This window comes from Nomascus leucogenys, chromosome 23 (genome assembly GCF_006542625.1).
Source record: "Nomascus leucogenys isolate Asia chromosome 23, Asia_NLE_v1, whole genome shotgun sequence".
NCBI classification, from domain to species: domain Eukaryota; kingdom Metazoa; phylum Chordata; class Mammalia; order Primates; family Hylobatidae; genus Nomascus; species Nomascus leucogenys.
Genome location: NC_044403.1, coordinates 17,279,141 through 17,301,878, shown reverse-complemented (window position 1 = coordinate 17,301,878; position 22,738 = coordinate 17,279,141). Strand labels below are relative to the sequence as shown.

The following is a 22,738-nucleotide window of genomic DNA, read 5'->3' as shown; positions in this document are numbered from 1 at the left end:
TTAAAATTTGTATAAATGTGCAAAATTACACCCAGCAATTGCTACCTTCATTTTTGAGAGTTTTATTTTCCCCATAAAAATAAATAGCGGTAAACGACCTAGCTCAGAGATCCTACACATAACATTCAGAGAAACATTTGGGGTGCTTTGTCTATGTTTGTTATGACTTAGCTTTAGAAAGTAAATGTCCTTACACACCTTTTTTTTCTTTTCACGGACTTAACATATGCTTTCTAGAGATCATCTTAAATTTTGCCAATTAAGTGCAATCAAATAGTGTAACACCCCTTTTATTAAAAACATAAATCCAAATGTAAAAAAGTGAATGAAAGAATCCAGCAGATATTTATTAAGCAAGATGAAGGTGAAATTACAAACACAGGTCAGCTTTTAAACTCAGCACTCTGTTGGAGTGGAGGTGCACGGTCCTTCATCATAGGCAGCCTATGTGAGATGCATCTTAGGAAGGGAACTTTCGCTGCTCAGAAATCAAAGCTCCATCCGAGGTGTCCTACTGGAGGCATCAGACAACAAGCTAAATGACGTTAGGGCTACACAACACAAAGGGGAAAGTTGACAACAATTCAGGGGCTTTGAGTAGTCAAGACAATTAGCTTAGTACTTCAGGTCAATAAATGCTACAATTTATGGGCAATTAGCTGTAAAATGGCCTACAGCTGAAACACTATTCCTGTCTTGTTTCAATTTCATGGAGATTAAAGATAATCTAAACAGATTAAGGCCTTAATCTTTAATCCAGGTGAGTAATTTTGCTTGTAGTTAAAAGCATAAGAAATAATTCTCAGCATATTATGTAAAAGAAAAAGCAGTGAAAACCTTGTTTGGTCTTCCAGTGGCAAGGATAGCTGAACAGCTTCAAGAAGCTGACAGAAGTTTGTTCCCAATTTACAAGTATTTTGACATATATATAAACAAAAGCAAAACCAGTGAAACCTTAAAAGATCATCTGAATAAGATACTGACAATTATAATTTTACTTCCACATGAATTTCAAGCAATTGTTAATGGGGACCAGCAGGGCTGCATTAAGAAAACCACTTTTCACTGATCTCTCTCCCACACATTTTTAATTTGTCTTGCTTTGTTTATTTTGGTTATGCAAGTCCTTTCTCTTCATGAAACAAGTGTAAGGCTCTAAGGCTAAAATGATAGTTATTTTGTGGGCCCCAAATAGCTATTTTCGAATTTCTTTCTTTAGTATATCCCAAATCTGGGGAACACGGGACTTGAAGACTCCTAACCATGAAGCATTTGTAAAAATACATATCATTCACTTTTCACAGAACCATTTTCTTAAAAATAAGAGGCAATATCCAGATTCACATGCATGTTCATAATAAAGCTTTGTTTTAAAACAAATCCACACCAGCATTATTTTCAGCTTAATATTTTGGCCCCAACCCAAGAATCCAGGTATAACATTTAATTTTCATCTGTAATGCATATATTGGAAGGACAAAATATATATGCAAATAACACTGGAAAATATTGTTTCCTATACAAGTGATCAAGAAAAAACAAAGAAAAAGAAAACCCATAGCACTAAGTTTGCTGTAGTGAAAATATGGTTAATGGTGCCGTGCAGAATTAGATTTGTTGAAAAGTAGTTCCATTACAGGGAGCAAAAGCAAAGAAGCAAGTTTGCGGGCAACCCGGAAAAGGGGATCATATTCTTATTTCCTTAATTGTAATTTAAATAATCATTCTCCATAATTTCTGTTTCTAGAGCTTTCTTCTTTGTATGCTATCATGTAAGGTAGTACTATTTCACCTTAAAAAATGGAAAGACAAATTTCAGCCTAAGAGTGATGTATTCTGAGTTGGCAATTACTTAAAACAATGAGAGAGTAAAACACATCAAACTTAAAGTGTTTACTTTTTGAACATTAAAATAAAAGTCAGGTAAATACAGAAAAATATATAATCACTAGTTCTCAGCTTTGTATCAATCCCTTTGTTTCTCTTCTTCTAGAAGATTCTATGAGCATTATGTTGCTCCAATCAAAAGTAACCTCATTACTCAAATACCATCATAGCTTCAATGTGCATTATAGTGATTTCAGTAGATTCACACTCAAATCTTTTCAGTGTCATACATTTATTAAGCCATAAAGTTATTAAACCCTCAGCTCTTGTGGAGAGATCTGGGCAGAATTTATACAAGAAGTTTAATTTATCACTTAAAAATCATCTCATAATTGTGGTAACAGATTTTTAAAGTAACCCTTTGGAAAAAATTTTATGTGATACCCAAAGGCACTAGTTCACATAAGGGGTGTGGCTGAAAAAGCAAAACAAAGCCATTGTGTAGGTAAAGAGCACACAAAAAAAGGATATTAAAAGGAAACCTGTTAAGCTTTAAAGTTATTCTAAAAATGGCACTTTTCACGTTGGTATAAAATGAAAGTGCTTTAAAGATGAAATTTTTATGTATTTTTTTAAAGCTGATCTTCAACCCCCTGAAAATAGGGGGTTATAACAAGAACACTGATAGACTCTAACTCATAGCGGCAATAAGTAGTGGATGTCACTAAAATGCTCTGTGTGTCTTTATTTTTTAGTATTTTTAATGTTGATAGACTTGCTTTATCTATCTGTGTATCATTAGTGAGATTTGCTTTTCAATTCTTTACTAGAAAGTTACAGCTCATTTAAAATAGCTGGTAAATACAGAAAGCATAAATATACAGTAAGTTTAAACACTGATTGTACTAAATGCAACAATACAAAGAAGCAAACGGAACACAAATGGTAACACAATAAAACTGTATTACATTTGTGCTTCAAATATTACAATACATTATATACAATAGTCCAAAATAAACATCTCATGCCAAGTGACACAAAAACGAATAGCAAGCAAAAAAATCCAGCCATATGTACATTACTTTTTTTTTTAATAATAAACATTCAACTCTGAACTGGGGCAATTTCACTACATACAGATGCAGTCCGCCTTTTATTCCATATAACCATCCTGCCTTCCTATATCTACGCTATTCAGTAGGTTCCTGTGTCAATTCTTATATACATGTGGAGCAAAAAAGATAAAAGAATGTAGTGCTTTGTATTCTTAATGGGGTGATGTTGATAGATCAGCGAACCTGGGGTGCATAACCTTCTTTCATTAAACCTTCCTCGTAGTCCGTCTGGCAAAGGATCATGTTATTCTTTAGGAAAAATTTGTCTCCAACACAAAATCTGAAAATATTTTAAACAATAAAAATGTGGTTAAGACCATTTCACTTGGATCTATAAATTTGAAGATTTATTTTCCTATTAATAGTTTCGCATGGTAATTCCCTGAATCTGAAAACCTGGCTTAGACAGTTGTCTTCGTTATCAGAATTAAACCATTTACCATTTACTTCATTTAGTGAAATGTTGCACACATTTGAAATCTTGCCTTTGCATGCAAAACTTATAAGGATATTGAGATAAACACTTTGGGCACCAAAGATGACTTGCTTTTTTTTTTTTAACCACACTGGAAAGAAAAAAAATAAAAAGAACTGATCTGTATTTACACCCATTAAAATAAAAGAAAGAATGATAATAATGTTTCACTGCAGTAATTATGGATGATTTCATCTCTGGCCATTTAGGCACTTAATAAAAAAGTAAAAGGCATTAAAATGAATCAAACAATTAGAAAATAGCCCATTTTAAAGCTTCCCATTTAAAGCTTTCTTTTACTCTGTTATTAAAATGTGATTAAATTTTAGTAATCTAGAAGTGATCATTCTGAAATGAAAGTTGCTTTAGCATCAGATTCTGATGCTGAGCCATTTTCCTTTGTTTGTGGCAAGTTCACCAACGTGAAATAGTAGATGTCATTTCTTAGAGCACTTCCAATTTAACCAAAGGGAGTAACCTAAATGAACTACTTAATATTGATGTGATAAATTAAACTAGTTTCCAATAGCTAATTATGCATTTTATTTTATAAAGCATTGTTTAATGTGCAAGACTGTAATGTTTTTAATAAGTGTTCTTTTTGTATGATTTCCCCATGGTGACACTTTGGACACAATTAAGGTCAGAAATAAATGCTTTTTCTGTTTCCGGTACATTTAACAATAAAGTAACTCTGGGGAGATCTGTATATATATTTAATTGTAACAATTTAACCTTCAAACAGTGGTGTCTGGTAGAGTTGACCCAGTAAAACTACTTGTAATTATACAAGTTGACCTCTCTGACCTTTGATAGTAGTCTCTCTTTATCAGATAGTCAATTTCAAATGATGCTGCAGCAGAAATCTTAGTGGATAGATTAAATTGTGTAGTGAAAGCCACCCTTTAATGTTTTGTGAAGTTGAAGGTTTAAATGAGGAGCAGTTGGACTGATTTACATTTGCAAAGATTGGAATGCTAGACAAACAGTGAACCTATTTTTTTTCCAACTGGGTAGCTTTGGGAATTTATCCTTATACTAGCTAAGTAGATAGAGGGGAAAATAGTGTAATAAAAAAAGTAGATTGAAAAGAATTAGCTTTCCTCTTAAAGGAAAATTGGTCTGTTTATTTGTGGAATTTACTTTTTTTCCCCAGGATTACTGCCTGCTGATGATGTTGATTGAAAGCACAGACTATGCACTGATCTTGAAATCCTAGGGTTGTTTGTGGTCAAAGCTACTGGATACAATGAACATTCAAGTTTGGGGCTTTAAGTATATTTTCTTTGTATTAGTTGTAACCTGTATACTTTAAATGTTGCACTTCAATAATGGTGTTTGTGCAAACCAGTTTGATATCCTGATCACTAAAATATGTTGAATAAAAGGAAATATTTCTCTTGCTGAATAGACTTAAGTAGTCAAATTGATAGCTTATTTTTTATGTGAAATTATATAAAATAGAATGTAGAACATGTTTACTGTTCAAAGTTACAAATTTATATTACTGTTGAAGTTAATTTTGACTAATATGCAAATAATAAAATGTCACCAAAACCAAGTAGATTCAATAAAATACTCTGGTGTTCCAGCTGATATTACTGAATCATTTTTTCTAAAAACGATTTAATCCGGAAATACTCTCTTTTAACTCCATATTGTTTAAAATTTTGCTTTCCTTTTTTAGTAAGCCCTAAAATTCTACTAGCCATCAAATAAAAACATTTTCTTTGTCATGTTATCATGTTATGTCATGCCATTTATACCTTCAGAGGCCTTTGCATTTAGAAAATTTGTATTTGTAGAATAACAAATTCGAGGTAATTATAGTGAGAAAACACAAAACCAAGAGCCTGGGGATCTGTCTTGAGTCCTGCCTCTATCGCCTACCCATTGCAAGACCTGGGGTACAGTTCAGACTATCCCTGTCTCAGTTCCCCATGTGTAAGAGAAAAAGAACACTATAAGTAGATTATAGAGAAGTTCAAATGAAAAGTGTCTGAAAGGCAGAGAGGTATCCTGCAACCAGCAGGGTCCAAACTCTACCTTCCCACTTAGGATAATTGAAAATAAAACTTTGGTTTTTAATATCTGTGACATCAGTTGCCTTTGTAGGCTTGTGGGAAGGAGTAGAAATGAAATATCTAAAATCTTACCTCAATGTTTGAAATATAGGTAAAATAGCCATCTTTTTATACTTACCATGTGCTAAATGCTAAGCATGTATGTACATGATCACATTTATTCCCTACATCCAGCCTAAAAAGTAAGCATTATCGTGGCTTTTTACAGAAGAAAAACCTAAGAGTCCATTCCAGAATTTCAAAACCCTGCCCAAGATTCCATAGTTACAACGTATGTAGTAAAGGAAGGAAAATAACCCAGTCCTTTTTGGATTCAAGACTCAAGCTTTTACCTGAGGGCAGTAAAGCATGCAGGCTACAAGAATAATGTGAAGATTAAACGGTTATACAGGGTATAACTGGGGTTTCTGTATTACTATTATTCTTTTGCATAACTTTAAAAAAGTCTGCCTACTATTTAATTAGGTGGTATATATAGAGCAACAGAGAACTTTTCTAAAATATTTGTACCTGACAATTTTATTACTAATATGTTATCAACTGGAAAAGTGCATTTTATATGCATTTCAATTTATACTTAAAGGTCAAGACGAAACAGAACACGGATGAGGGATGTCACACTTGCACATATGACTCAAACAAAACAGCCTTGAAAGCTGTGGTTAGGAGCAGATTACGACTGGTATGCCATTAAGGTTGACATCCTCTTTAAAAAATGCTTCATATATAAATATAAAGAAATTTCAGAGACAGCAATACAGATAGTATGTATTTAACAAATTAATCTGTAACTGTGATTTTGTAAGAAATGCTAATTTCCAGTGTGATTTAACCAATCTCTTACGAGAGTCAGCATTTGCAGGAAAAAAAAAAAGTATTATGAAAGCAGTGATAGCCAGAGGATACTGTAAGTATATTAACAGGCTACAATTACTAAAAATAAACATAATCTTTCTTGTAATCTGACCCTAATTACTTGTAGTATGCTCAGTTCAATTAGTTTTACCCTCATTTAAAAAAATTATGGTAAGGAATAAGAAGATGTCGAATTGGATTATTAAACCATCTAATTCTGATGTTTTGGAATATTAGATTTAATTTCTAGATATTTTTGAGTGATTCTAGCTGACTTCATATAGTCTTAGAGACTTGAGAAGTATATGAAACAAGTATAACTAGTAAATCATCCTTATAAAATATAGTGCTTAGTTTTAAGCAGGTTATCAAAAGCCTATGCTAAGAAGCTTCCACTGGTAACATCCCTTTTAAGAAATAAAAATGTTAGCCTAGCCATCTTCTTTCCCTAATGTGAGTGACTGACAATTATGATTAATTTTATCTTACAACACTTAGATAAGAAGGGAGAGCCAATCCATATGTCTAGTGTCTATACTTTCCTATTCCACATCTTCAGTTAACGGTAAGTTAGAGATTTCTATACTACACTGTTTTCAGTAAGAAGTCCGGGTTGTGTACTCATTCCACCACTATACACCTGTGAACAAATTTACTGTCTTTCCCACAGACAGTCCGGCTGTCATTATACATCTCACTGCTAACAACCCTTAGTGTATCAAATGACACTACCCACACCCCAAATCTTGCTATACATTATTCAAAGTTTACCTTACTTTAAGTCCACTATATCTATTCACATTTATATGCTCTTAGTCACAAAATAAAGTACCTCTCTTGAAATGGGCCTGACTCCAGAGAGGGAGACCAGATTCCTTGGGTTTAAATCTTTTTTTTTTTTTTTTTTTTTTTTTTTTTTGAGACGGAGTCTCTCTCTGTCCCCCAGGCTGGAATGCAGTGGCGAGATCTCAGCTCACTGCAAGCTCTGCCTCCCGGGTTCACGCCATTCTCCTGCCACAGCCTCCCGAGTAGCTGGGACCACAGGCGCCTGCCACCTCGACCGGCTCATTTTTTTGTATTTTTTAGTAGAGACGGGGTTTCACCGTGTTAGCCAGAATGGTCTCGATCTCCTGACCTCGTGATCCGCCCGCCTAGGCCCCCCAAAGTGCTGGGATTACCGGCGTGAGCCACCGCGCCCGGCCGGGTTTAAATCTTGAGTCTACCATTTTCTTCTAACTGTAATCTTGGGCAAGTTACTTACATTTCCTACACTTTACTTTCCTCATCTGTCAAATGAAACTAATAACAGTACCTATTTATGGGATATTTTGAGTATTAAACGAATGAGTACATGTAAAACACTCAGAACAGTGTTTGGTGTTTGACTAATACTTTATCAGAATTCGCTATCATTATTATTTGGTAATGATAATGTTTTCACCTTTACTTAAGTTGTTCCCTAGCAAGAAATATTTCTCCCCTTTTTCTGTCTACTTAAATTCTAACAATCCTTGAGTTCCCATTCCCTCCATCAACATCCTCTGACCATGTAAATTTGCTTATTCTGATCCTTCCCAAAGCACTTATTTATTGGTGTATTGTTTATTTTGGTGTTTCGAAAGTTCTCATGAACGTGTAACCGGTTTCCCATTATAGTTGGCAGTTCTGCGGTAAATAACCACAAGTTTTATTTCTTTTGAACCCTTTGCAGAACCATCATAAACTGTACTACCACTTAAGGTGTGTGGTCAATAAAAATTGGTTAAGGTAGATTTATTCCAGAAACCAATAGCTTTAAATAACAAATGTATTTTAGATGACTAATTTAAATTTGTATTCACTTTGACTTTTATTTAATGGCTTTTCAAAGACTAAGTTTACAATTTCATTTCCTCTAGGTGCTTGCTCTTTCTACTCCTCCATGTGCCTACCAAACCGCTTCTCTAATCTCTGAACACACTGAGCTGCTTTTCACTTCCTAAACACGTCAAATGCTTTCACATCTGCATGCCTTTGCACGTTGCTCAATTTGCCTGAAAATTCCTTTCCTCACTGCTCCCTGGCTTCCTTATCTTCCCGAACCCCCAGCAGACACACTTCCTATAAGTCAACCAGTTCTAGGGAGTTCATTTTTTAAGACCCAGCATTTCAGGCCTTTGATGCTTCCCTAACACTTCAAGAAGGATGGCTCTCTCTTCCCTCGGTATAGATCTATTTAGCATGGATTACACTCTTTTGTGAGTCTTTGATGTCGTGTCTCTCCCATAGGTCTGGACACCTCTAAGAAATAAACTAGATTTCATCCACTTCAGCTTCCACAGTGCCTAGCACAGTGCTTTATTCTTAAAAAAAGAAAATTAATTGTTACATAATTTTACATATTTGGGAAAATTTCATCACAAGCTTTTTATTTTTGCTTTTCTTACAAAACTATCATTTAGTTTTATTGAGTTTTCTAAGAAGAAGGGGCTTATTCACCTTTAAGAAATTAACCTGTTATATAGAATCTTCCAATTCTGAATGAGATTCAAGATATCATAAAATAAGCTTAAATAACCCTCCTGCGGTACCTTTTAAAATAGAGAAACTAGCAGAATTTTAACGCAGGATTCACGTTTTAGCTATACTCCTCTAAAAGGGGCAGAGGAGATCTATATATAAGGGACAATCAATCCTGAAAAGTTATTATTACTGCTACTTTTTAAAACATTCAGAAATGCTTTGGATCTTAATGATACTTTGATTTAAAGGTAAAAATGAAATGACTGCTGAATACAATGCACAAACATGTGTAATTCCACAACTTCAGAAGTCAATAAAGTTTGCTTAAGGGAAAATGCCTACGAATTACCTATTTGCCTTGTGTTTCACTTGAAAAGTGCAATATTGCGACAATGATTTGGCTACTGGAAGTGGGATATGGGTTTCCTGGAGGGGACTGAAGCAAACTTCAGAGTAGAAGGAGAATCTCCTATATGAAAACCTTCTGTATCCTGGGTAACAAAATTTGTGTGCTTTGCTTGACTGATGAAGATTAGCTGACTTCCTGCATTAAATAAGTTTGTGTTGTAGGGGCTGAAGTGAAGACAATAACTAAGTGCTAATTGTGCATAACTGGCAGTAAAGATATGCAGTCCCATTATGGCATGTAATAAATGAAGCGAACACAGAAATATATTAGGTACCTTAATAATGATACTAGAATAGTATTTCACAGCAATAAGAATGTGAACAGTTTTAGAGTCAAAATTTAGGAGTGTTTGTCTTACTTGACTGAGTTCTCCTGAGGAGACAGACTTGATTGTGAATGCAACTTTTTATTTCAATGGTGAAATAAAACTGATATATGATTTGTAAATAGCATTAACAACCTACAATTACTTTGCATCATAATAGAATTTAGGCTGGCTTTAGCACTTGAATGATGTTTTTATTTTCTGTGTAGAACATGGATAAAATAGGTAAGCCTACTTAATAGAAGACAATGGACAAAGGACATAAACTGCCTACTTCTCTAAAAGAAAGAATACCAAAGGGCCACCAGGGATCAAATAAATGCCAATTAGAAATTATAATAAAATACTATCTTTCATCCCTCAAGGTGGCAAGGATTTTTCCTTAAAAAAACATAATTCCTAGTGTTAGAATGAATGTGAGGAAATGCATAGTTTTGTAGATTTCTGCTAGGAGAATAATTGGTATAAGTTTCCTGGAGATCATTAAGCAATGTATAGCATATGCCTTCAAACTGTTATACACCTTGTTTAATTAATTATGCTCTGTGAATTTAACCAGACAGAGATGTGGGCATTTGTTTTTATACAATCTGAATATCTACACTTAGCAAGAAACACTATTGTGATATATGTCTTGTGGGAAAGTCAAGTGAGTGGAATATTATTTGGTAAATTATGAAAATAACTAACTTTTGAGAACCAGTTGTGTTCCTGAGACTTAATATAAATTATTTTATTGAAGTTTGAGACTCTGCGAGAGGTATTAGTGTTTCTATTTTATAGGTGTGGGAATCAAATTCAGAGAGATTAAGTAACATACTCAAGATCACACAGTTAATATATCAGCTACTATATGGTGGTGCTGAAATTTGAATCTCGTTCTCACTATAAATGTCACATTCTTTCTACTATTCTACAGGGTCTCATAAGGTCCATTTTTATATTGATAATACTGATAATATTTACAGCACAAAAACTTTTGAAGATACAACTTATATATATCTGATGATAGAAGACATATGTGAAGCTCTGTCCATAAAACTGAACTCAGGAAAGCTTAAAATATCTTAAAAGAATTTTTAATGGCAGGTAAAAAAGGCACACAATATAAATTGAGTGAAAAAGTCCAAATATCAAACATTGGGATTCTCCCTTGTAACTTTAATTTGCTTAAATGTGAGTGTAATATTTATACAATGTCATTTGTCCTATATACATAGAAACATGTATAGCTGGCTATATATCAAAATATTAAAATGTTTTCTTTTAGAATAATGAGACACGGGACAATGTCTTGTTTTTATCATTTTCTATTTTCTAAATTTTCTACTACAAATATGTAATCTTTTATAAGTAGAAGAGCAATGACTTTACGATTCCATAATGGGAACTGCATGGTTACTGGCTGCTATTAGTTGATCAACATGACAAGTCAACAAAAGTATTCTAAATTTACTACTAAGACACCTTTAAAATGTATAAAATACACATATACATGCACATAAAGGTGTCTGTATGGATGTGGGAATGTTTGTGTTTGTGTATCCTTATCCCTACCAAAAACATGTGCATTTGCCAATTTATTTTCGTCTAAATGTTACCCTAGACTGAATGAACTTACTTTGATTCTCAGTATTTGCTGAGAAGAGTCAAGACATTGTAAGATAACATCTTAAGTGACTGTCTGGGTAACTATTATATTATAAGGTACACTAGGCCACAATCTGAATATCTACATTTAGCAAGAAACACTATTGTGATATATGTCTTGTGGGAAAGTCAAGTTAATGGAATATTATTTGGTAAATTATAAAAATAACTAACTTTTGAGAACCTGTTGTGTTCCTGACATTTAATATAAATTATTTCATTTAAGTTTCAAACTCTGCAAGAGAGATATTAGTGTTTCTATTTTATGGGTGTGGGAATCAAATTCAGAGAGATTAAGTAACATACTCAAGATCACACAGCTAATATATCAGCTACTATATGGTGGTGCTGAAATTTGAATCCAGTTCTCACTATAAATGTCACATTCTTTCTACTATTCTACAGGGTCTCATAAGAAGATTCTACATCAAATAGTACCTTTCAGAGTAAATTACAATAACTGAGAACTTGATGCAACTAATACTTACTGATTATATACTCTGTCCAGGTGTTCTCACAGAAACTCAGTGAATTCATTTTCATTAAAATATATCAAGTGTTCTAATTTTTGAAATGTTGTATTTTTAATATGTACATTTTAATATTCTAAAATCCTCTCCATTTATCATATAAAACAGGTGCCGGTAGTATATAGTTTTTACAGAAATAAGAAAATATATAACTTTCAATAAGTAAAAATGGAATTAAATGATAATACTTTTGAGCTGAAAGAATTCTCTGAGATGAACTAATTCAGCTTCATATGCTACAAATGAAAAACCTGAGGTCCAGAGAGGGAAAGTGTTTGGTTTAAGATCACACAGGTTATTAGTGGCAGAGCCCATACTAGAATTTAGGTTTCCAGGTTCCCTGTTCAACACTTTTTCAAATGCTCCTCTCCAATGATAATAATTGTTTAATTATTAGCAATATCTGGACTGATTCTCAAAGATATTTGAAGTAACTGCAAAAGTACATATAGGACAGGGTTAAAATTTAAGGTAAACATCTAGATTGGGTGGGGGTGGTGGCTCATGCCTATAATCCCTGCACTTTGGGAGGCGGAGGCGTGAGGATCGTTTGAGGCCAGGAGTTTGAGACCAGCCTGGGTAACATAGTGGGACTCCATCTCTACAAAAAATGAAAAAAAAAATTAGCCAGGCATGGGAGTGCACACCTGTACTCCCAGCTACTTGGGAGGCTGAGGCAGGAGGATTGCTTGAGCACAGAAGTTGAAGCTGCATGAGCCACGTTAGTGCCACTGCGCTCTAGGCTGGGTGACAGAGCCAGACTTTGTATTAAAAAAACAAAAACAAAACATGAGAGATAAGGAATTTAAAATATAAAAAATAATAAGAATATAAAATACCTGCAACAAATTCCTGTATATTTGCTTCATTGCTAATTTATTTACTCACATAAGTAGTACAAAAAAGTAGATATTTAAAACTACTTTTAAAAAGACAGGAAAATAATAAAAGAAGGAATGAGTAAAAGAAGTCAAAGTTTACAGAAGTGTTTCCATTTTCTATTACTTGCTCTTATATATTACTTGCTCTTTTCTTTCAGGTAGAAGTAAGTCTTAAGACCTTTCTTCTCCTTAGTGGTTTGTCTCTGGCATTGGATTAAAGTTTACAGAACAGAAAAACGCTGAGATTGATTGCTTTAAATGTATGAATATGGCCGGGCGCAGTGGCTCACGCTTGTAATCCCAGCACTTTGGGAGGCCGAGGCGGGCGGATCACGAGGTCAGGAGATCGAGACCACGGTGAAACCCCGTCTCTACTAAAAATACAACAAATTAGCCGGGCGTGGTGGCGGGCACCTGTAGTCCCAGCTACTCGGAGAGGCTGAGGCAGGAGAATGGCGTGAACCCAGGAGGCGGAGCTTGCAGTGAGCCGAGATCGCGCCACTGCACTCCAGCCTGGGCGACAGAGCGAGACTCCGTCTCAAAAAAAAAAAAAAAAAAATGTATGAATATAATTTCCACCGATTAAATAAATAGCCAGCACAGAGAGGTTTGCCATTTTTTAGAGACCAAAAAGAGATCTGCTTACCTCTGATTACAAAGCTGACATGCAAAGCAGTCCAGGTGGTAAACGTTGTCCTTGGCACGCATCACCATCTCAAAGGCAGGGATGAGCTTACTACAGGCAGCACAGTTTCCCGTCACACCGAAGAGCCTAGAATAAGAAACATTTTTTGTTTTTTACAAACTCTTACAGAGAAATCTGAGATCCTGAAGAGAGATGATGCTAATATACTCTGTAAAGCTACAATACACAATGCCTTATGACATACGCAAGTGGATCTAATCCTAGGTGTATGCATAAATATTCTTCTGCAATATATTCTCCATTGACCTTCCTTGATGAAAATCACATCTTGTTTGAGAAAAAAAGGAAAAGACAAATACATTAGGAAGCTTACATAACTGCACATAAACAGAAGTCAATGGGGTGAATTCATAGCAAAAATCTTCTCTGGGTTAGAGTATATAGAAAATATAAAAGCAATGTAATTTTGATCTTAATGCTATATATTAAACATTTTAGTTGGGAAAGGAACCAACTAATGAATGACTCACTATTTTTTGACATTTAGTTACTAAAAGGTTTGCCATTATTATTAAAAATACATTTATGAAGAAGCCATTTAAATAGTCAAAAAACATAGAGGCGCATGCATGCACCTTATGGCTGTATACCATAGTTATAGCTATGATTATGTTATTCAAGTAGCACATTAAAGTAAATGAGGCTGTAAACTATATATAGCTACACCAGAAATTGAAGGATAATATACTGTCAGAACCACTGGAATTGTCTAGGATTTTAAAAAATTCCTATTTGCTGCAGATTCCTGAGAATCATTATTGTAACGACCTAAAAAAAGTACAAAATAAAATGTCTCTCATTTCATAATGTGAAGAAATATTTTATCCATTTGCACTGGCAATATTTAAACCAAGTTTCTTTAAAGTTAATAATGGTGGGGAAGAATTATTATAAATAATATTCCACGCATAGTAGTTAATACACTTTTTTAGCAGGAAGCAAACTAGATGAAAAACACCACATCTGCCAGTTTTCTTTTTTCTCCAGCGTCAGGCTGACAGGAGGAAAATATAATGGCTCTCATGGGAAAGACCAAATTAAAAGCAAGTTCTAAACTAATGAATCCAAAGGTGCTATAGAGAAAACTCATTTTGGTTATAAAAATGTACTTTTAAAAAACTTGGCCTTTCATTTTATTGAATTTAAGGATTAGGCACAAATGTGCTGAAGTCTCTCTTACTACTTTCTACAGACTCCAAAGAGAAGTCTTTTCTTAAGGCATGCATATTCATTTTCAAGTTTATAACTGTTTCCTTTTAGCAGGATAATGACAATTGTTGGAAACAGTTGTGAGAATGGCTTCTAAGTGTCTGGCAAAATGTGCAATAAATATTTATGCTCATATTTTTGTTGGATTGTCTCTCGAAGAGCATAAGCGCCTTGAAGGTAGAAACAATAAACGCATTTTAAAGACTGTGCTAACATAGTCTGTGCACTTGATAAAAAGTAAGCGAAGTTTACATTCAAGAAGATCAAATTCACAATTGTTAGACACTTATTTTCCTTAATGAATTAAAAAATACTTTAGTATGCTTATTTTAAGGAATATAACCCAAATAACCTTCATGTTCTCAGTTTGTAATCTGTATTTTGATAAACAATATTTATTTAAAAAGAACTTGCTTGAAAATGTAATATCTTACATCTCCTACTGGCATCATCAAAAATGAAATCATCACAAACTAAAGCTTTCATCCTATTCATTTGTACGGAGAATGTTTTAGTTCATTCTAACATTTCATATTTATTTTTCAGTGTACTTAACAGGATCTGCTTAGGAGGCACATCACTTACATGTGCCATTGTTTCTTCTGTTCTTTATTATTTTTGAGAAATAAGAAAAACTTAAAAGTTCTTTATTCCATGAATATAGATATACTTGTGTATATAACATCTGGTTAACATGCGATAAAGCCGTTTGTAAGAATTATTCAGTTTGTTCATATCTAATAAACATACACACACAATGCCATTTTGAAATTCTGGACGTAGTTTCCCCCAATTTCAATTGCTCTCGCTAGCTGGGCATTTATCAGCTACCTGATTAGAATTTGTTTCCACACAAACCATTGATCATCAGCCTATTACTAGGCAAATGACAGTTAATTACCCACTACATTAACCACTGGGACCTGAGACCTGCTTCTGCTGCCATCAGTCAACATGATAAATGTGGCAAGTTCAGTAATGCATGGCCAGCCCTGAGCTGCCTGCTATACTGCGAACAACCCTCAATCTCACTTCCAGGCCCAGGAAAATCTATGGCAATCTGCATAATTACAAGCTCTGGGTTAATAACAGACAAATGATTTGTTGCATCTAAACAAAGTCCTTGGAATGGTCCGAGTCTCTGATGGCTGCCCGTACGGCGCACTGTTACGAGTGTACTTTCCACTACAATGTGCACAAAACAGTTCTCTGACTTTATAGCCTTCCAATTTGTTGCCCTCCAATTTATGGATTCTGCATATGTGATTTTTAATCATTAAAAGACTCTTGAAGCAATATTATCTTAATTATTCTCTGCTGTAACCAGGGAATTAGGCTTCAGATAAAATTTTCTTCTTCCACGCACTTTCCCTGCCTCGCTGGAGGCTCCATCAGTTTCCATCTACACCTGGACTCTGATATCCTAATGATGAATTATTGCCCCTTTTCCTAAGAGGGCGAACCTTACAAGGGAACATTTTACTGAACTGTCAGCTCACAGACTGAGTGCGGAGATGCGGAAATCTGATCTAATTTACTGCAAAGCGATGCATTTGTTAGACTTTTTCCTCAGTTTTGTCCAAGGATCAAGAGATCATTCTATAGCTACATTCGAGTTCTCTTTTTTCTCACTGGGACAAACCCAAGATTCTCTGAGAAAAGAAACAAAATATTATTTTATAAAATGGTTTTTTCAAATGCGTAATGTTATCCTTTGGTTTCCAAACATGACATTTGGATTTCGAGGCAAAAGAATTTTCATATATGTCACTTAAGCATAAGACATGCATAGTTCTCATTTGTAAGAATTTTTTTTCAGATTGTGCCTAGGAAATATTTAAAAACAGTCTCTTAACTATCTAATTCATTTTGAGTACTCATAATCCTGAAAATTCTTGTAACCCCTTCCTCTGCACTCTTTACTCCCACACTCGTTTATAAAGATATCATAGATCCACTTTTCCATTTAAGCTGGAGATCCTTGTAAATTCTTGTTTGTAGTGCTTGTACAGTCGCATCCCCTACATAAGAGGGCCTAAGAGTTCTTAGTCATACACTGAGACAGACAAAGCATTATTTTAAAAAGGAAGTCATTTTGAAATTTTGATCTAAATTAATCACAACATACCAGCTTATACATTTATGGTAAGGAAAAAATAAGCTCATTGATCTATTTTGCTCATTTTAAGATGTCTTATAGATTACTAAATCATGGTACATGGTAATTTGCCAATTTATGGGCTAGATTTTTCCCTATCATTTATGTTCATAGTAGGCCTTAAGCAATATGACCTTTATCTTGTTTCTGACACACTTCCAAAAGTAGGCCTATAAGGTAAAAGGTGACAAGTATCGGCTATACAATATCAGTGCATATAACTATTAATATCTGTAGAAATGCCAAAGATGTTTCTGTCCCCTTTCTATTCCAATTTTTGCTTTCACTACCTCGTTTTGTCTATCTAAAAACAGATATGAATACAAAAACCAAACAGACAACTTTCTAACTTTTTTATGGGTAAGAACTCAGCCTACCTGTATGCTGCATTACACCTGGCACACTGTAGTGAGCATGCAGAGAGAAATATTTAATAACTTTTGCGTATGAGTGGCATTGCAAGAACTAAAACAAAACAAGTTCAGATGTTTTTAAAGGCGCCAGAACATTTTGCATTTTTACTAAATGTTCAACAGCCTCGGCAACATTGCCATAAATCAAGCAAACTCTTTATGGTTTAGTGTATATCCCTTTCTAAAGTTCCTGCGGAATGGGGGTAGGGAAAAACTCAAGACATATAATCACTTAACATAGCAATAATGAATACGGTTTACTACAGGCATCAGGGGAAAATGAGTGTTCATTGTATTAGTGTCTTTTATTTCACAGCACCAGATGTTTCTATAGATCTTTTTTAACCAGGTCAGTGGCTCAAGTCACTAAATCAAATTCCCCCAAGCTATGGAAAGCATAGTATTCGACTCAAATTAATTTAATATTTGAGGAAAATGCACAAATATGTCACTGCAGTAAACCTTAATTCTGAATAAAGATCAGATCAGTAGTCAAGCAATCCTCATTTAATGAGATAAATATGCATAAATTTAGAAGTTATTTTATTTTAGACAGAGTCTCACTCTGTCACCTAGGCTGGAATGCAGTGGTGTGACCATGAGTCACTGCAGCCTTGACCTCCTAGGCTTAAGTGATCTTCCTGCCTCAGCTTCCCAAGTAGCTGGGACCACAGGTGCATACCAACACACTTGGCTAATTTTTTAAAAAAATTTTGTAGAGATGGGGTCTCTCTCTGTTGCCCAGGCTGAACTCACACTCTTGGGCTGAAGCCATCCTCCCAGCTTGGCCTCCCAAAGTTATCAAATTATAGTGTGAGCCACTATGCCTGGTCTAGTATTTGTTAAAATATTAAGGATAAGACTAGTTTAGTTATAATCCTATCTTTAAAAAGCTATAGAATAACTACAGATGAACAGAGAAAGGAAAGTTTGGCTTTTGAACAATATGAAATTGTGATCAATTGAAAAGATTTTTAACTTTTTTGGATGGAAAAGTTTTATTGAATATGTTTTGTGGGAAGGAATGAACATTTTCACAGGTTGAAGGACAATTGCTTTTTTGTCTATTACAAACATGCTTCTCATCTACTTTCTTCTTTTACTTTTTCAACTAAGGAAGGTAGTGATAGAAAATGAAAACACTTTAAACATTCAATTCTTTTGTTTTAAACTTAAAAAGTTAACCCATTACAGGCTGTAGACAGTGAGTCTATTGTTCTTTCTCTTTTTGGGTTCTCAGCATGTGCTCCACTGTCATAGAGATAAAAGTATTATGAGAGTTAAAGAAAAGTAAAAAAGAAAACACTGAACATTTTAGAATGTACATATAAAAATATAAATGCTTAACATTATTTTGAACTATGTTTCTAATTGTTGCAGTTAGGTCTACCACATATTAAATATTTTCATAGATGATTTTGAATTTTCCTGAAGTTAAGATTAAAAGGCTGAAAAAAGGAACAGTGACACTCTGTTGGTGAGATTACAAATGAGTACAGCCATTATAGAAAACAGTATGGAGGTTCCTCAAAAAATTAAAAACAGAACTACCATATGATCCAGCAATCCCACTACTGGATTAAAATGAAATAAAATCAGTATGTTGAAGAGGTATCTGCACTCTTCTGTTTATTACGGCACTATTTACAATAGTCAAGCTATGGAATCAACCTACATGCCCATCAATGGATGAATGGATGAAGAAAATGGAGTACTATTCAGCCATAAAAAAGAATGAAATCCTGTCATTTGTGACCATCTGGATGAACCTGGAGGGCATCATGTTAAATGAAATAAGCCAGGCACAGATGGAAAAATAGCTCATGATCTCAGTCATATGGAAGCTAAAATAAAAAGTCGACATCATAGAAGGAGAAAGTAGCATAGTGGTTATCAGAGACTGGGAAAGGGAGCAGAGAGGGGAGGAGGAAAGGGAGAGATTGGTCAGTGGGGCCAAAATGACAGGAGAAATAAGTTCTGGTGTTCTATTGCACAGTAGGGTGACTATGGTCAACAGTAAAGTACTGTATATTATAAAATAGGTAGAAGAGAAGCTTTTGAATGTTTTCAACACACACAAAAAAATGACAAATAATGTATGAAGCGATGGGTATTTGAACTACCCTAATTAGATCATTACCCAACATACATATGCATTGAAACATCAGACGGTACCCTATAAATATGTACCATTATAATGTGCTAATTAAAAAAAGAAATTTTCAAAAAAGCTTAAAAGTTGACCATAGATTAAAGAAAAGACATTTTCTATTTTAAAACCTGACATTATTTATTTCATAATTAATTCTATAATATTAACTCTAATTTAGCTTATTTAGTTCAGCCTTTGTAAATAATATTTTTCTTTATTAACATATACAGATCATGCCAAAACAGAAACATAAAAGCCATTTGCTGAAAGTTTAATATATAAATTCATTCTCTCTCCAAACAAGCACATACACGCATAATAGGCAGATATCACACTGAATGAAAAGGAAAGAGAAGAAAAATTAAGTTAAACTTGCTAAGTGCCTAACTAAAATTTCAGTAAAAAACTACCAAAAGCCCATGCTACATAGTAATATATATGTTAAAAACCAGCTTGGCACTTGAGGTCAGGAGTTCGGGACCAGCCTGGCCAATACGGCAAAACCCCATCTCTACTAAAAATATGAAAAATTAGCTGGGCATGGTGGCAGGCATCTGTAATTCCAGCTACTCAGGAGGCTGAGCCAGGAGAATCACTTGAACCTGGGAGGTGGAGGCTGCAGTGAACTGAGATCGCGCCATTGCACTCCAGCATGGGCAACAAGAGTGAAACTCCGCCTCAAAACAAACAAACAAACAAACAAAAAACTACAACTTGGTACCTGAAATCCCAGCAATAATTCATGGTACTGAGAGAAAGCTGAGTTTCAATGAACCTTTTTTAATGAAAGTAGATGCCTACTACGCGCAAGGTACTTCGTGGGAAATGTTCAGATGACTATGGGTGTGTGTTGCTAGGCAACCAGTGAGAAGGATAACCCAGGGATAGAATAGGAGAAGTGCTCTGCAATAAAGGGGAGGATGGTACATTACTTGGTAGGCTTGTGCTGGAGGATCAGGGAAGACAAACCAGCTGAAGCAGGACTTGAATGACAGATGGCATTTCACAAGTAGGGAACTGTGGGGAGCTGAAAGAAGGTCATCGTGGGATGATGTTAGAGGGTGAGCAGAAGCCTCTATATGGTCAAGATTAGGGTTTATTTAAAGACTGTTTTTTAAAATGACCAATATGGTAGTAGTGGAGGTTAGGTGGAGTAGGTAGAGAAACCTACACAGCCTGGATGGGTGATGACAGCTTGGATGGTAGAAGCTTCATGTTTGGTGAGTTGGTATTTTAAGAGGATCCTCAGAATATCATCCCTCTCCTACACTCAGGCAAAACTCCACACTTCCTTCAATCAGACAGAACACCACCAGGCAGCAGTGGGTGCTCAAGCCCACTCAGAGGGCTCATTCCTAAGATCCGCCAGCCACTAGTTGGACTTACTGGGTAGCGATCATGATCTGACCCATTTAAACAACATGGTGGAGGTAATAAAATTACAGGTAAAAATTATCGCTGAACAGGAGGGAGAAAGAATATTTAACTTTTTGATTTTTTGGAACTCTTGAGATCTAGACTTAGCACTACACTGGCAACAACAGAAAATTAAAAAGGAATACTAAAGGTGAGGAAAGAGATCTTAGTGAAAGTTATTGTCATCTGTTTCTCTGGGTATTGTATGCTAATGGAAACCTGATTTCCCATTAGAACTATACAAGACTTGTAAGAACCTAGCATTACAGAAGAATCAAGTCAAGCTCTATGAATAATCTGTATAAAATACCTGCCATAAACAATTACAGAATCCATTCCAATTTGAAGGTTATGATTCAAAATAGATTGTTTTAGACTTGAGATACTCAGAGAAACATAGAAAACAGAACAGCAATACCCTCCATACTCTGGATGTGGACCTTTCAGTTTTACCAAACGGCTGGTTTCTTCCTCACCTTGAATCCACTCATAATCCAAGCTAAGTACCCATTCACTTACTGTCTATTGCTGTACTGACTGGCATTTTAGCCACTAGCCACATGTGGCTATCGACTACTTGACACGTAGTGAGTCTGAATTGAGATGCTCTAAGTGGGGCATATGTACCAGATTCCAAAGCTTAGCACAAAAAAGAAAAATATTTCATGAATGATTTTTGAAAATATTGATTACATATTGAGATGATAATCTTTGGATACATTGTATTAAATATGTTGTTTAAAAATTTCACCTTGAAAACACTTTCCTTGGCTACTTTGGCTACTAGAAATATTAAAATTAATATGTGGATCACGTTCTATTTCTATTGGACAGTGCTGGTCTATAGCTTCAGCTTTCTTTACATCCCTGGATATATGACAATTATAACTTTCAAACAAATGGAGATCCAAAATTTTCTAACTGAAATCCATCCTAGAAATCTCTCTTGTAATGTTCTAAGCTTAAAGATGAGAAAAAATACAGGCCAGAGACATTTTTTTCTAACTTGAAACTTAAAAATATGTATGCTAATAGTGTGAATCATTATAGCTCTCTCATAATCTGAAATAGATGACAATGCCCCACCTATTGTTCCAGTTTCAGGCTTACTCAGTGTTAATTCCTTTCTAAACTTGCCATTTTCTGCTCCATGAAGACAGCAACAGAACAATATGTAAAGAAAAATGGGTTGACGCTTGGGCTAATTGGCCCTGTCTTAGCTCTGCTACAGAGAGCAGAAAATATCCCATGTCTACACACAAAACCTTACACAATTATTTAGTGTCAGAGCTAGCATGAGAACCTATGTCCCTTATCCAAATTTGTTTTTCCTTCTCACTATACTTCTTTGTTTTTCCCTGCAAAAATGGGGCAAGAAGGGGTTGCTTTGAATAAAAGTCTCTAGGTTTCTGGCCTGACAGAGGGTAATGGCTGATCTACATAGAATCATGTCTCTTTCTACACCTGACTCTTAAAAGTTGCAAACAGTGTTTAAACATTATACTTTCCCTTTCAACAAATAATTGTCAATTTTTTCTCATACCCATTTTCCAAAGCCTTACAAGCAGGTGTTACTGCTATTTATGATCAGAACAGCAGCCTACTGGGAGAAGCTATGCAGAGAAAAGTAAAATAGAATGTTTTTTCCTTAACATTTGATGAGAAAAATATTTCCAGGCAAATATGGCAATTGTACCAACATTTCATAGAATCACAAAATCTTAGATCTGAAAAGAATCTTTTGTTGCAAGAACAAAAGAAATGTGTCAAGCTTGGTATTTATTGTTTTGATATTTAAAAGACAGGATTTTTCAAACTTTTAGACATAGTTATGGAAAGAACTAGAATATTAAAAGGGAGAAGGGAAAAAGAAACAGTAAAATAAAGGATAACACATAGGTACTAAAACAGAAATATTTTAACTATATTTTTAAGTAGTAGAAACAAATATTTTATCTAATCACTATAGCTCCTTGTTCTAATTTTAAGGTAAGTTTATAATGAAGGGAAGGCCAATCAGCCACAATTACA

At 34.7% G+C, this 22,738-nt stretch overlaps 1 protein-coding gene across 8 annotated transcripts in view; it reads right to left on the bottom strand.

The window, feature by feature from the left end:
* Positions 1–274: 274 nt before the first annotated feature.
* LMO3 (LIM domain only 3) overlaps positions 275–22,738 on the bottom strand; it is a 62,648-nt gene continuing 40,184 nt past the window's right edge. For 5 of the 8 annotated variants that reach the window (XM_030805012.1, XM_003265562.3, XM_003265559.4 and 2 more), the window contains 2 exons: positions 13,300–13,425; positions 313–3,222 (listed from right to left, as the gene is read on the bottom strand). In XM_030805012.1, the coding sequence (XP_030660872.1) occupies positions 3,117–3,222; positions 13,300–13,425 (232 nt within the window). In that variant the 3' untranslated portion in view covers positions 313–3,116. Of the gene's footprint in view, positions 3,223–13,299; positions 13,426–22,738 lie in introns of all 8 variants that reach the window. The other 3 variants (XM_003265561.3, XM_030805014.1, XR_004028357.1) reach the window with 3 other exon arrangements.